The 16,595-nt window shown below is 33.7% G+C and overlaps 1 protein-coding gene across 1 annotated transcript in view; it reads left to right on the plus strand.

Moving 5' to 3' along the window:
* LOC144442035 (filamin-A-like) overlaps positions 1-14,043 on the plus strand; it is a 50,682-nt gene extending 36,639 nt beyond the window's left edge. Inside the window, exons 5-18 of the mRNA XM_078131307.1 lie at positions 314-564; positions 1,500-1,664; positions 2,070-2,211; positions 2,637-2,807; positions 5,457-5,603; positions 6,582-6,707; positions 7,270-7,413; positions 7,957-8,064; positions 8,837-9,025; positions 9,483-9,587; positions 9,852-10,028; positions 10,871-11,020; positions 11,958-12,125; positions 13,161-14,043. Of these exons, the coding sequence (XP_077987433.1) occupies positions 314-564; positions 1,500-1,664; positions 2,070-2,211; positions 2,637-2,807; positions 5,457-5,603; positions 6,582-6,707; positions 7,270-7,413; positions 7,957-8,064; positions 8,837-9,025; positions 9,483-9,587; positions 9,852-10,028; positions 10,871-11,020; positions 11,958-12,125; positions 13,161-13,402 (2,285 nt within the window). The 3' untranslated portion in view covers positions 13,403-14,043. The remainder of the gene's footprint in view (positions 1-313; positions 565-1,499; positions 1,665-2,069; positions 2,212-2,636; positions 2,808-5,456; positions 5,604-6,581; positions 6,708-7,269; positions 7,414-7,956; positions 8,065-8,836; positions 9,026-9,482; positions 9,588-9,851; positions 10,029-10,870; positions 11,021-11,957; positions 12,126-13,160) is intronic.
* The last annotated feature ends 2,552 nt before the right edge of the window (positions 14,044-16,595 follow it).

Below are 16,595 nucleotides of genomic sequence, written 5' to 3' on the forward strand. Positions count from 1 at the left end.
CACAAGCTGAGTTGAAATGTGTTGGACGTAGTTTGTTTTTGCTGCATATATTGAAAGATACTCAGAATATTCAACTTACTGAAGCATACTTAACCATCACTTGCAATAAACTGAACTCAAACCTGGTATTAAGATATAACTTATTAACTTTCAGTGATAAATTCATTACACAACATGAAATTTTGAGTAAACCTATACTTTGAAACCAGCTGCTCTAACTATGCCAGAAGACAATAGGGAACTTGCAAACCTGCCATATGTTGCGATTTTCACACCAAAATTGTTAACCCTAATCTGACATATCTATCTATAGGAATTGAAGCATCTAAGAAACTTGGACTGTCCCCTCCTCTGACTGCTAAAGAACTAGCCAACCCAGAAGTAGAGGAATTGGCTGTCATGGCCTACGCTGCAAGTTTCCAAAATGCCAAGAAACCAACCCAAAAATATGCCGAGTTGATGACAATTAATTTTGCTGATATGAAGTTTGAAACAACAGAGGGTAAAACCACGACAACAGATGATGGAGCTGGAACCACCAGATATGTTACACTTGGAGAAAAAGTAAGGACGGAAGAATTTTTTATGCAACCATTGTAGCAGATGTCTAGAAGTAGAAATGCATCTGGATACATTAGAACATCATTTTAACAGTGATGAATAATTAAAAACAGTGGTGGACAATTAAAACATGTTTTGAAGGTGCCGAAAAGTCTTCTTATCATGCTATCAAATTGATATACATTCAGATGCAAAACAGCCTCTGACGTAGGTTCAGGCAATATTCTTATTGTTTTATTTATGTCTGTGAAAGTTAAGTCATATTGTCATATTTACCATATAGCTTATTTTCCCAGCTGTAAACAAATTGATAATTAACTAATTGAATATTAATGAACTACTGTGAGAATAAAGTGGCCAATTACAAGCCTGTAATATCTTGTGTACGATATGGCTAACTTTAAAAACACAAACTGATAAAGCGTGGCGTGAATCTATATCAGGGGCACTTGCTCTTGTTTTTGTATCAGTGTATGTAAATTTGATAGCGTGATAAGGAGATGACTTTTCGGCACTTTCAAAACCTGTTTTAATTGTCCACCACTAATAAAACAAGTTCTGATCACAGGTATCTTTACATAACTGCTGCAAGGGTTGTAAGTACAAACAGTCTTGAAAGAAGTTTTAAAGTTGTTATTGCAGACTTTTTTCAAAGATGGAAGTAAATTCATTTGAGATTTTTTCGAGATGTTCCTAGGGATGTCCAAATGATAAATTATTCACAGCAAGGTGAACTGATCAATTTTATGCAGTTTGGAAGTTCTTTTTTTGACATTGCCCAGCAAGCTTTATACAGCCTGAATAATCAAATTAGTCTTAGCATTAAGATGTATTAGAAATTAAAATACTCCAGGAAGAAGATATTTAATTAATTGCCCCCTAAATCTCCTGGAAATTTATGACTTTTATGATATATTATTTGATTGTATCTTTTCTAGATTTCATTTCAAATTGCATCAGCTGAAACAAAGATGAGTGTAGATTCTATTGCTGCTAGCGTTGAAGGTCCAACTCAAACAAGTCCCATCGTAGTGACATCACAGGTCGGGTCATCAACGAAAGCCAATGCTGCAATCACACCAACAGAACTAGGGAGACATAAAGTAAGTTGATTGTGACATCACAGGTTGGGTTATCAACAAAAGCCAATACTGCCGTCACACCTACAGAGCTAGGGAGACATAAAGTAAGTTGATTCAAACCTATATGGTAATGGGTATTTCCCATTTAAAAAAAAAAAAAAAAAAAAAAAAAACCCTACCCAATGTGATGGGTTAGGTTGCCTGTTGCTTTTTTTAAATTTTTATCTGACCTTATAGCACAGTACTTACCAAACAGTTATAACAGGTCAATAGACGTTTTTTAAAAATTTGTAATTTTCAAAACTGTGCATCAGGCTCCTAAGAGTATACATAGTGTTGATTTTGTATATATGACAAACTTACAGAAAGTGTTAATCATAGGAATGCTATGTATAATAATGTATTGTGTATTTTATCTTGTTCTAGGTATATGTCTATGCTAAAGGTCAAATCGTGAAAGGCACTCCATTTGAAATCATGGTCAAACCAGATCTCAGCCCTAAACCTGAAAAAGTCAAAGTCTCGGGCATTGAAAATATTGTGGTTGGAGACGAGGCAACATTTACAAGTAAGATTTTATTTATTTACTTAGAGAAAAATAGTGTGACTATATTAAACGTGGCTAGTAGAAAGTTGAACTCTGGTAAAACATGTGTAGATTTGAATACCTTACTGAATTGTATCATAGTTTTGGTGGGAGTTCCTTGGGAACTCAGAGATAGATTTTACATGTGTATTGAATTTCCTGAATATGAATACTTGTTCGGAACCCTGGTAAAATGACTGGGGAAATGGAATAGATTTTACCTACTTACCAACCATAGCAAAACATTAGCAGAATGAGCAGAGAACTTGGTAGATTTTACTTACTTGCAGACCATAATTTGTACAAAAAATGATAGTACAGTATTGCTATTCTAGAAGACTACTTTTGTTAAATCTTGTACTGTACATGTAAATATTTTGATTGATATATTTTTGGTATATTTTCAGTTGATACAAGTGACGCTGGTGATGGTGAGTTAGAAGTGTTAGCAACTGATGGTTATAGACATTGTCCTGTTACTATCACTAGAGAGGGACAATTCTATACAGTTCTGGTTAAACCTAATGAAGCTGGTTCTCATGTTATTTCTGTCAAGTGGTCTGGTCAAGATGTTACAGGTAAGTGACCCCTTACGCTGTCACACTACCATATATCTCAACGTTGACCCCTTACCCAACATGACAACTTTGACCCCAAAGCTAGATCTCAACTTTAACCCCTGCCCTGTTTCTTAAACTTTGACCCTTATCGTACAACTAAACTTTGACCTTGGTCTGTATATTATTGACCCCTACCATATTTCTAAACTGACCCCTGTCGTACGTCTCAACTTTGACCCCTACTCTATTCTGTATCATAACTTGACCTTTATCTTACACCTCATTTTTGACCTTGCTCAATTTGACCCCTGTCTAACATTTCACCTTTAACCCATCTCTACATGTAAACTTTGACTTCTCCAGATTTTCAACTTTCACTTTTACATAACATCTGTCTTTGTTTAAAGCAAATTTACTTATCCATTTTTACCTTGAAGATTTTCGTAATAGTTACTGGTACATGTTGTGCTTGCTTGACCGTCACTTTCATTGCTCAGCTATTTTTGAGTTCTGTTTTGAGTTGATTAATATTTCATCAATGCAATACATACATATAATATACTTCATTTCAGAATTCTGTCTACCATCATCAACATAAAATGTTTGTAATTGTATGTTGCTATGTTTAAATCCTTTGTTTTTTCCCAAATCTCAATGTTTTATGTGTCATACATGGAATCAAGACATTCCATCATACTCACCACTGTCATAAATGTCTTACCAAACCATCCACGTTTCACCCATTCCATTTCCAGACTCACCATTCAAAATTGACAAGGTCAGGGATGAGGAGGAGGGTAAGAATTAGAAAAGCCAAGCCATCAAAACTTTCACAGTAGAAATAACACGCTTCTGTTTCTGTAGCTGTAGATTGTCTATCTCAGCTGACAAAAGTTCTAACACAGTACATTTCTATAGAAATTCTTTTAATGCAAAAGTGGTCTTTTTGATACTGTAGTTCTAGAAAAATAATTTAGATATGCCATATTCTGGTTACTGAAGTTTCGGCCATTTTGCATGTAATGATCACAAGACGGTGCCCAAGATTTCGCAAAGTGATGGCTAAAATTTTGTCATGGCCACTTAATGTATGGCACTGTATGAAGTTGTGATCAAAATGTGTTTTAAAGAACTTCACCTGTTTTGAAAAGAAGCATTACATATTAGTTATAGGTATGTTTTGATTACTGGAAGTTCCTGATAAAACTGTATAGTGAGAACACAGTGGTAATTTTGTGTGTGATGTCATTATGCTACCATTCTCAACTATTCTGGTCCTTACTTCCAGCCCTAAATATGACATGCAAACAGTACTACTAGTGACCAAACCATGATTTTTTTGTTAACTCGGATAACCAGAATATATGGCATATTATGTAGCATGATATTTTGATCTTTAATACAATGATTTTTGTTACGACTTACACAACAAAATACGGACAGTAAAATCACATACATTTAGATATTATTCCCCAATATTTTTCTTCATTCAGCCAAGAAATACAAGTGACCTAAGGGGCCTTGTCACGACGAGTCACTAGATTAGTAATGACAACCCTTAGGTCATGAGTATTTTCTGGCTGAATGAAGTAATATATAAAAAAAATTTGGGGAAAGCAATGGCAGTTTTAGGCGTTTTGACTCATATTTCGAACCCAGCAGAACCAATGATGTAGCGTATATATATATATTTCCATATTGTTTTTGTTGAACTGGCTGTGCATGGTATAACACATTTTGTCTTGTCTTATCTGATTTTGGAACTATGCCAGAAATGTTTCTTTTGTGTTTTCCAAGTTAGAAACAATGTATCACTTTATATTTTAAATTTGATACAGTGTATCACATCAGTGTCTGTATTTTGTTTAAGTCAGTCAAAACAAGGATTGTTGTGGGAGACGTACAAAACAGCGCACCGTCTGATTGACACTCGAAACTTCACCTACCTCATTTTCGTAGAAATTACACTGTATAGTTTTCATAGTCAATGGTCTTTAACATTTAACACTCTCAAACTGTCGTACATTGATACAAAAACTAGAACGAGTGCCTCTGATGTAGATGCATGTGATGCTTTTAACTGTCCACCTTCTGTGATGATGTCGCTGTAAATTGGTGGAATATGTCATATTTTCCTACCTTGGCTTAGGATCGACAGTTTAATGACAAGTACTTTCACACCTGAAGTTACATATATTGAAGCTAACTTTTTCACACCGCTGGTTACTCAACACCTCCAACAAATTTGGATCGTTCTGTCAGATTGGACAAGTGATTTGTTCGAAACATGTCTGTTTCTCAATCAAAAGTGGAAGAAGAGAACTTGTTTATGAATCGATATCTTCTGCACTTACTAACAATTCTATTTCTTTTCAGTACTTGGTAATGAATACATTTATTATTTGTCCGTGGTAACTTTTTTGTAATGTCGGCTTTTTGTGTTGTACTGTGATGTCAAATAATGTATTGTTATGTAGTGCTCTTGTGCGGTTGTGCAAATTGCAAAGTGTAGTGTAACGTTTTTGTTTTTTCCTAAACTTTCTCAACTCTGTATTAACATATAACTCATACTCACATGGACAGCACTGTAGATGCTAGAAAAAGTAGAAATATTTATTCTTGAAAACAATGAAATATTCTAAACAACTTGTTTTTTTTGAATTTCAGAGGACCCAATAAAACTGGAAGTAGTAGATGCTGGTAAAGTTACCGCCAAAGGTGATGGTCTACAGAATGGACAGGAGGGTCAACCAGCTAATTTCACTGTAGACCCAAGGGGTTGTGGGAAGGGAGAACTAAATGTACAGGTAGAAGGTAAGTGACCTTCAGGTCAACCAGCTAATTTCATTGTAGACCCAAGGGCTTCTGGGAAGGGAGAACTAAATATACAGGTAGAAGGTAAGTGACCTTCAGGTCAACCAGCTAATTTCACTGTAGACCCAAGGGCTTCTGGGAAGGGAGAACTAAATATACAGGTAGATGGTAAGTAACCTTCAGGCCAACCAGCTAATTTCATTGTAGACCCAAGGGATTGTGGGAAGGGAGAAATAAATGTACAGGTAGAAGGTAAGTAACCTTTAGGTCAACCAGTTAATTCCATTGTAGACCCAAGGGGTTGTGGGAAGGGAGAACTAAATATACAGGTAGAAGGTAAGTGACCTTCAGGTCAACCAGCTAATTTCACTGTAGACCCAAGGGGTTGTGGGAAGGGAGAACTAAATGTACAGGTAGAAGGTAAGTAACCTTCAGGTCATTGACACTGGAAAGACCAACCAGCAGATTTCTTAATGAATTCAAGGAGTTACAAAAACAAAAATTGCTGAAAGTAGCTGTATGCTAAAAATAAAATACAAATGATTATTTATTCAAGTCAGGATAATGTTAGAATATAGTAACTTTTGTTTAATTTCTAGATGTTTTCTCATAATTTTAGATACATTTAGATGTTTATTCTCCAATAGATTTCTTAGTTCAGCAAGCAAGTACAAGTGACTGAAGAAGCCTTTGTCTAGTGACTGGTAGTGACAACCCCTAGGTCACAAGTATTTTACGGCTGAATGAAGAAAAATATTGGAGAATAACATAATTATACCTGTGCCAGTAATATCAAAGAATAATTGGGGAAAAGTAATGGCAATTTTGAATGTTTTGATGTGTATTTCGAACACAACAGAACGTATGCAGGCGTTGATGTGACGTAGGATGACCAGAATATATATTCCATATTTTTTGTTCAACTTGGTTCATGCATATTATAAGTACATTAACATGAACATCATGTTTCTGTTACAGGTCCAAATTCTATAGCTAAATGTAGTGTGGACCCAAATGAAGATGGTACTTACAGTGTGACGTATACAGCAGTGGAAAGTGGTCTATTTAATGTGGCTGTCCAGTGGGCTGGCAAAGATATCCATGGTAAGAACTGACTCAGAACATTAGACCCCAATATTTTTCTTTGTTCAACCAAGAAAATACAAGTGACCTCATCTAGTGATTCGTAGTGAGAACCCTAGGTCACAAGTATTTTCTGATATTATTATCTGTTGTCTTTATTTTGTTGAAACTAGGGAGTCCATTTTACCCTTAGATAATATTTATTTTGTTTAAACTAGGGAGTCCATTTCACCCCAAGATAATATTTATTTTGTTTAAACTAGGGAGTCTATTTCATCCCAAGATAATATGTATTTTGTTTAAACTAGGGAGTCTATTTCACCCCGAGATAATAGTTATTTTGTTTAAACTAGGGAGCCCATTTCACCCCAAAATAATATATTATTTTGTTTAAACTAGGGAGTCTATTTCACCTCAAGATTTATTTTGTTTAAAATAGGGAGTCCATTTCACCCCAAGATAAGTTATTTTGTTTAAACTAGGGAGTCCATTTCATCCCAAGATCAGGCCAAGATAAAATTTATTTTGTTTAAACTAGGGAGTCTATTTCACCCCAAGATAATATTTATTTTGTTTAAACTAGGGAGTCCATTTCACCCCAAGATAATTGACCCCAGGAAGGTGAACGTGATAGGCAATGTACCCAATCAGGATGAGAGTGGCATTATACAGATAATTGTTGGTAAAAAATACAGTTTGCCATTGGAATGTGAAAATGCTGGTCCAGGTGAGTTTCTCTTCTTGATACATTTTACAAATTGATGTGGGTTTTTTCCTGTATGTTTGACTTCTGTGAGGCGACACAATATCATGTAAATTTTGTGCGCTGTTTTAAAATCCATAAATGTTTGAGTTGTAAATGCGACTCTGGTTATCAAGCCTTCAGTTTACTGGATACTAAGATAGGCACAAACTAAATCTATTGTTCTTCAATGTGGTAGATTACACAAGTGGGTGATCGCAGTTCCTCTGTTGTGCGATTCTAATCACCCTGTGATCAAGATAGTGTAAATATTGGAAGTCCTAAAACAGTACACTGCAAGTTCTCTGTGGACACCTCCGCACTGAGACTATAATTAAACCAAGTCTATTCAATAGCTTATCACTGTTGTATAAACATGTTGTGACAATAGTTTTAGTTTGTGTCAATCTTAGTAAACTGAAGGCTTGATTATCAGAGTAATATTACTACTTTGGCAGTAGATACATTGTAAAATATCTGTTTATGGATGGCAAATTAATGAATTTATGAATTTTCCATTGATATCAGGAACGCTGTCAGCTGAAATTTCAAGTCCAAGTGGACACAGAAGACCAATTAATGTGGACCATAAACCAGATGGTACATATGTAGTGTCATTTGTACCAGATGAAGAAGGTAAGAATTGGGGGAGGAGGGGATAAAAACTATGAATTTGATTGGTAGATTAGAAGTAGAATTTGATTGGTAGATGAGAAGTAGAATTTGATTGGTAGATGAGAAGTAGAATTTGATTGGTAAATGAGAAGTAGAATTTGATTGGTAAATGAGATGTAGAATTTGATTGGTAGATGAGAAGTAGAATTTGATTGGTAGATGAGAGGTAGAATTTGATTGGTAAATGAGATGTAGAATTTGATTGGTAAATGAGAGGTAGAATTTGATTGGTAAATGAGATGTAGAATTTGATTGGTAAATGAGAGGTAGAATTTGATTGGTAAATGAGATGTAGAATTTGATTGGTAAATGAGAGGTTAAATTTGATTGATAGATGAGAAGTAGAATTTGATTGGTAGATGAGAGGTAGAATTCGATTGGTAAATGAGATGTAGAATTTGATTGGTAAATGAGAGGTTAAATTTGATTAATAGATGAGAAGTAGAATTTGATTGGTAGATGAGAAGTAGAATGTCATTGGTAGATAATGCATTGGTAGATGAGAAGTAGAATTTTATTGGTAGATGAGAAGTAGAATTTCATTGGTAGATGAGAAGTAGAATTTCATTGGTAGATGAGAAGTAGAATTTCATTGATAGATTTTAGATTGAATTTGATTGGTAGCTTAGAAGATAAGATGTAGAATTTGATTAGAGTTTAGATTTTAGATAAGTCCAACTCTATAATAAATCAACTCATTAACATATATTGCTGTTTCCTTCCAATTATTCAGGAGATCATGATTTCCATCTCTTCTGGTCGGGTCTACCCGTTAGAAGTTCCCCTTCTTACAAAGCTGTAGCGTCACGAGAAGTACTACCCGTTGACCATTCTAAAGTAGTGTGTACAGGACGTGGTCTGAAACAGGGCAAAGTACATGAAGAAAGTGACTTTGTCATCGATGGTTCACTCGCTGGTCCAGGTATGTGGTTGCTAGGCAATGACATCAATATTGTAACCATAGCAACAACTTAACAGTTCATGCTTCAATATATATTCAGCAAATTTAAACAGCGCAAATTATCTATTATCTATTATCTATAAATTTCTTACCTAAACTTTTGACAATGAATGTAAAAGTTTATGAAAAAAAGTTATGAAAATAACTGATAAACAAATATTAGAAAAAAGTTGCAGTCAATAAATTGGAACAAGGCAAAATATTTTAACAGACTTCATTGCAAAGTAAGTTACAAAAATATGTAAAAATAATAACTTCTTCAATATCAAAATGATACTAATTTAAATATATTGAATAATTTGCAACATTTTGATTCAGTATATGAACCATTTTGATTGGCTAATTCAAGGAGCTGTTAATATCATTACAATATTCATGAATATATAATTTATCATATTTTGATATTTGTCCATTGTAGGTGATCCTAAATGTACAATGAATGGAATCAAGGGTGATATACCTATAACACTAGCCCCATTGGGTAATGATATCTATAGAGCGAAATACATCCCAAGTAATGCAGGTAAGTTTTGTCAAGTTACATCTAGTTTAAACTTTACTCGTGAAGGGAATGTAAGAGAGACTGGGCTCTAGTTATCTCTATGCAGTCGATGAGGGCGCACAGAACGAGGTTATTCGAGTACGGTCATGGAGTAGGTTATGTAGATGGTATCAGTACATACAAAATAATTCGTTTAGCTTTAATTTTACAGTAATGCAAAGCTCCGAGGGCTGTGAGAGAGTCTACACTCAGCATAATTAAGTATTTTTCCTTTGTTAAATTTAGGTGCCTATCTGTTACATCTGACATGGTCTGACAAACAAGTAGAAGGCTCTCCATTCAAAGTATCCATAGCTGAGACAGCTCACGCTGAGAAAGTCACAGTTACAGGAAGTGGTGTCAGAGAGGGAATTGTGGGTCAACCTATGAGGGCTATCATAGATACTAGGGATGCCGGACCAGGTAGGTTACCATGGAAATGGGTTTTTGAATTACAGCTTACAGGACTCGACAGGTTACCATAGAAACAAATTTTTGAATAACAACTTACTGCTCATTATATGGAATGTTGATAATGCTAGACTAGATAATTTGCTAGCGAAAAATAAGATTTTATTTGAAATAGTACTTGGCAATATGAGTGCATATTTTGATATATTTAGTTTGCCTTTTGCTCAAAGTCAAAATCATTCATATCCCTGCAAATTTTGCCATGTGAAAGATAGTTCTGGTTCCTTTTTTTTCAGAAAAATTTTCATTGCAAGACAATATCACCTTAACATCACAGCAAGACAGCAGTATTTATGGTGCATGTAAAATATCATCATTTATATATATATTATGGCAGTATACCATATATGCCCCAATAATTAGATATTATTCCACAATATTTTTCTTTGTTCAGCTCAGGAAAATATGAGTGACTGTCGAGGACGAGTAGTGATATCATTTAGGTCACAAGTATTTTCCAGCTAAATGAAGTAAAATATTGGGGAATAATATAATTATATCCCCGCAAGCATAATTTATGTAAAATTGGGAAATTGGTGATTTGGAACATTTTGACCCATATTTCAGACATCGCAAAAACGGTGACATAGACATGGGTTGTTATGACTCGACGTAGAACAACCAGGGTATATAATCTATATTTTCTGTTCAAAGGCAATAACTTGGCTTGAGTATGGTATAATATACACTTATTCATAATGAATAGAAAATATACTGATGAATTCATAGAATAATTTGGCTATGAATGTTGCTAATCATGGGTTAATATTGTAATAATAATGATGATATTTCAGGCCAGCTAACAGCTCGGTGTATGGGTCCACACAACATGACACCTGTTGAAGTGTTTGATAACCACGATGGCACATACACAATATCAATGAATCCAGAAGAAGCAGGTAGACATATGTTAGAGTTGAAATATGGTGGTGATCATATCAAAGGTATGGATTTTACAAATATCCTCCGTTCTGTAATTTGAATCACACTTCTTGAAACAGGCCAGCTGAGGTGCAAAACTAGTTGAATATTCAAGCGATTTTGGTTTTTATTTACTGCTGATATAGTGAAAATATTTAGAGTTGAAATATACACACTGTACTGTCACAGTAATACACTTTTTTTTCCAAGAACCACATAAATTGTGTGTGCATTGCTTTCCATAATTAGATGTTATTCCCCAACTACTGATAAATTCATCAATTTACTTTCATCAGATAATGTACATATTCTTCAACACCTTGTTGTATTTACATATCGTGCAATGAAATTACGTAGAGAGATTTATGTAAATTTATCATAATTTCATTTGTAACATTTCCACTTACTTAATTTTTTCTTAGTTATTCACTGTCTTTAAAAATTAAGCAACTATATTTGTATTTTGGGCCGATCGCCTTGGATGTACAGAATAAAAGACCATACTACTACTACTATGTTATTCCCCAATAATTTTACTTTGTTCAGCCAAGGAAAATATGAGTGACCTAAGGGGTCTTGTCACTATGAGTTGCTAGGTCACTTTAGGTCACAAGTATTTTTTGGCAGAATGAAGAAAAATATTGGGGAATAATACAGTACAATATAGACATTTTCGTAAACTATGTTCTGGATAGCCATTTCATGATTTTTCATCACCTACAATTACTTGCGATTTTAGAGAAACATAAAGTTGATCTTGTGCATTTAGAGGATATCTTTGCTATGGGCTATTGCATCATGGGAATCAGTTTTTATTTTGGCAGTATATAAATAAAAAATAGTGTAAAAAGCCAATCCAAAAGGATACAAACTATTTCAGAAGCAGTAGATAGTTATTCATGTGATTTTCTTGGAAGTTTGAAAATATTTAATATATTGTACTTTTTTTTCATAAACTAGGGAGTCCATTTATTGTACGTGTAGCTGGACCACCTGATGCAACCAAACTCAAATGTTTTGGACCGGGACTTGAACATGGTATCCTAGCAACGTATAGTGGTAGGTTTGTGTGTGAAACAAGAGGTGCTGGAGCGGGTCAACTCAAAGTCCGAATACATGGACCAAAAGGTGAGTCTTATTTTGAAGTTGCTTCATTGTCAAGGTCACATAACATAGTCAGTTTGTGATTTCTGATCAGGACTATAGTCTCGGATCTTGTAACCTTTTTACATTGCAATCTGTGTTTTTGCTTTGCTGTTTCACAAGCCACTTGTAATTACTTGTAATGGCAAACGATTAATTGAGCCACGCCACCCCCCCCCCCCCAATGGCAGTTATCAGCATGCCTGTTTGTAGATATTTGCATACTATTTGCTTTATGTAAATAAAGTCACTCATGTGCTCATCTCATTGATGGTACAATTTACATATTGACTTAATTTGAATATAGTTAATTAGGATGATGTACATTATCACTCCCCATTGCGACCAATCAGTTTAAGTGAATTTTTTCAAACCACATTAATCGTTTGCTGTTGCAGTGATATAAACAGTCTATGGATACTTTAACCATAGTTTGGATTTTTCACACTTTGCCATATTATTTCCATTTTGTTAGCCTATCACAGATCTATTCACCTAGTGCAAATTCTTGTTTTTCAATTTTGTGACAAACTCTTCAAAGTAATTCTTTAACAAACATATTATGCAAATATATTGTGTAGTCGGCCATATTGCTTTGATACAAGGCAAGCATGTACCTAGGCTAGAGTACATTGTTTTAAAAGAAATGTTTTAAAAAAGCAACACCCTTTCTCTACTTTGTTTTAAAAACAACTAACAATACTATCAACACCAACAACATTCAAAATATTTGGTAACTATTTTCAAACCAAATATAACCCTTCACATGTACTGATAGTTGTAGTGGTTTTTGGCAAAATAGAATTCTCCACTCATATAATGAACCCAATTGGGAAAACAGCGCCATCTAGTGGTAAATGTTTTACAGTTTCCCAATGTCGTTCATGATCAGGTTAGTAAATCTGTTGACGGTGTTTCATATCTTAAGGGCTCACACTACGAATTTCAGAGTCTTGAATCTTAACAATTCTAATCTAATCGATTTTGTATCTCTGTAATCTTTGCTTTTTGGTGTTTTAGGTGCTTTCAAAGTTGAAATGACGAGAGACAACCAAAAAGACCGTACGATTCTGGTGAAATACAACCCCGCTGAGGTTGGCGACTATACGGTGTCTGTGAGGTGGTCTGACAAACATGCACCAGGCAGTCCATTTGAAATCAAAATTGTAGACACTGTGCAAGAACTAGAAGAGGTACAGAGAAGATTTCCCTTGACGAGCAGTATAAGTAATGACCAAAATGGCTGGCAGGAAGAGATTTGATTTGATTTACTGTCTAACTTCTAAACAATCTGGAAATTTGCTTCAATTTTGTAATTGTATGATACAAAAAGTATCGTGTATCAGCCATAATTCACTAGAGACTAGTCTGTAAGGTACACTATGAAAGGGCGCCCTCACACATCGGTCAACCCCATTCCATAGATAGAGCAGACCAGTGAGGGCAGCATAACATGGCATAGCTTACAGTCTGTCTGAAGATATATTTTGATACATTAGACAGCCTGTGGGCATCTAAATAATTGTGGCTATTTTTTATGAAAATGAAAAGAATTATTCATGCACAGGTTTTTCAAGTAAATAATCTTGTGGCTATTCTTACCAGAGTATTTATATAAAAGTGAACTAGACGTTTGATTCAGGCATAGCCTGATGTATAAGTATGGTGAATGAAAAATAACAAAAAATAATAGATATGATTGAACCCCCCCCCCTATTGAAAAGTTTTGTACAGTACAATAGTAACATGATTAAAATAGCCAACTGTGCTGTGTGTGAAATGTAGTTATTTTACAGTTTTAGTACTACATTGTACTGGACTACAAAAATAACAGTGCTGTGTGTGAAATATAGTTATTTTACAGTTTTAGTACTACATTGTACTGGACTACAAAAATAACAGTGCTGTGTGTGAAATATAGTTATTTTACAGTTTTAGTACTACATTGTACTGGACTACAAAAATAACTGCTGTGTGTGAAATGTAGTTATTTTACAGTTTTAGTACTACATTGTACTGGACTACAAAAATAACAGTGCTGTGTTTGAAATGTAGTTATTTTACAGTTTTAGTACTACATTGTACTGGACTACAAAAATAACAGTGCTGTGTGTGAAATGTAGTTATTTTACAGTTTTAGTACTACATTGTACTGGACTACAAAAATAACAGTGCTGTGTGTGAAATGTAGTTATTTTACAGTTTTAGTACTACATTGTACTGGACTACAAAAATAACAGTACTTTGTAAAATGTAATTTTAGTTTTAGTAGTTATTTTACAGTTTTAGCACTACATAATTTTTCTATTTTCTTGAAGAATTTATCCCATGTTTATCAGTATCTAGTCAACAATTCTTTGTACTGAATGTGTCTAACTGAGGTACTACAAACCATAAAAACTTTACTTTCTCATTATGTATATTCATCCTCGTGTAATTTTTTGGATGATACATAATTTATCTTTGATTTTCTCACCATAGTTGCTTCAAAAAATTCATTTTTACTTAACTTTTGAGAAATAATTCCAAAGGGGGAAAACAATCACACTGAATCGTAAATCAATTTAAAATAGCATTGGTACATTTGCTGAAATTTGATGTGTCAACGTTTGTTACCGTTTTTTTTTTACTAACAAATGTGAATAATGACATTCAAGCAAGTATAGCGAAAATCAAATTATTGGACAAAATTGAATTCAATGTTTATGAGTAGAATAATTCAAAAAAAGATAAATTATTTAAAAGTGGCATGCTGGGAAATGCAAAACTAGTATAATTTGTGGTTTCTATAAAATACTTTTCAACAGTTTGTCTTCTGATGTTTGTTTGTTTGTTTGTTTGTTTGTTTTGTTTTGTTTCATTTGTTGTTTTTGTTTTTTGGAGTGCACACATTACTTTTTTATAATATACTGAACTATCTAAATTGTTTTTTCTTCAATACCTCTATATTATTTTACAGACTTGTGACAGTCATGAGCAAATTGAAACAATTTGTTTGTTAAGAAATGTGTACTTTTTGTTTTTACTAAACTGTATAATTTGTCCCCAAATACTAGTTCTGAATTAGATTACTGTATTGTGATAATCAGCAAATAACTTTAATATCGAATGATGAGAGAGCGAGAGAGAGAGACAGACAGACAGACAGACAGACAGACAGACAGACAGACAGACAGACAGACAGACCACATAATTACCATAGGCATCCATATTGAAAAATAAAATTGCACCAAACAAAGTTTTTGTAATAACAATAAAAAAAAATAACACTTAAAACAAATTCTATCTATGTCAAAGATTATGAGTTTGTACTTTTTTTTTTTATTCTGAATATCAGCATTATTAACTAAACCTTGAGTATATATTACACATTTGAAATGTTTTGAAATATATTAAGATTTAGAAAGATGTGTTTATTTTCTAGGGTTGTAGTCTATCAACTTCAGTATTGTTTTTGTCTTGTGAACCCCCTCGCATATAATATATATTATGACTTTGTGAAAATGAAAACTGCATTCTGAATGCATATCGTCCCTTGCAATGAAATTTCTTTAGAAATATTTCTCAAAGCTAACTATTATCTAAAAAGGAAGTATCTTATTTGCTATCAATGTGTTGTTTAATGACAGTGTGTAGTTGCAAGAGCTGATCGAAACTCAGTTGTCAAAGAGAGTCATATATTGTTGGCGAGTGATTTAGTTTTAAATGTCAATTTTGTTAGGTTATTTAAAAAAGAACTTAACTGTGAAGGTATTTTGGTAACATAGCAACAACAAATCAGCCAATGTGAGATTTATGATTATTTATCAAAAGTTTTACTGCTGTCTGTAATTCTTCAGTTCTAAGAATATGAAAACATTTGACATTCTGTCAGCTTTTACAAGCCAGCATGACAATCCATATTATGAAATTAAACTATTGAGGGCGCTCTCCATGTTGTGTCAGCCATATTGTGAAATAAAACTATTGAGGGCGCTATAGGGTTAAAATATGATAATAACCAAGATATGTAGGAAGTTTATTATAAGTTTTATTTGAATATATGCCTGGTAAGTGGTGTGAGGACAATCACACTGTAGATGGTTATTTTGCTTTCATATTTGTATAAGTTTAGATTTAAATTTTATATCTTGTGATTACAGTTAATTTTGTAATTACATGAATACATTTATTAGTAATCTTCAGAGTAGAATCATGGCGGCAATGTCAGTTCATTAAAGTGGCCATATGGATGAGGATTGGGTATTTATTTTGGATTTTTAATTTATAAAACAATTTTATCGTGCTTCCTACTTGAAAAAATCAATGTGATAGACCAAGTCCTTGTTTGTAACTCAATACATTGCAGAAGATTAATAAATGTGTCAAATGTTTGTAATTGTATTTGCAATAAGAAATTTTTGTCAAATTTTTTAGCTTTTTGCAATGTATTGAGTTACAAACACAGACTTGGTC

The sequence above is a fragment of the Glandiceps talaboti genome, chromosome 11 (assembly GCF_964340395.1).
Source record: "Glandiceps talaboti chromosome 11, keGlaTala1.1, whole genome shotgun sequence".
NCBI classification, from domain to species: domain Eukaryota; kingdom Metazoa; phylum Hemichordata; class Enteropneusta; family Spengelidae; genus Glandiceps; species Glandiceps talaboti.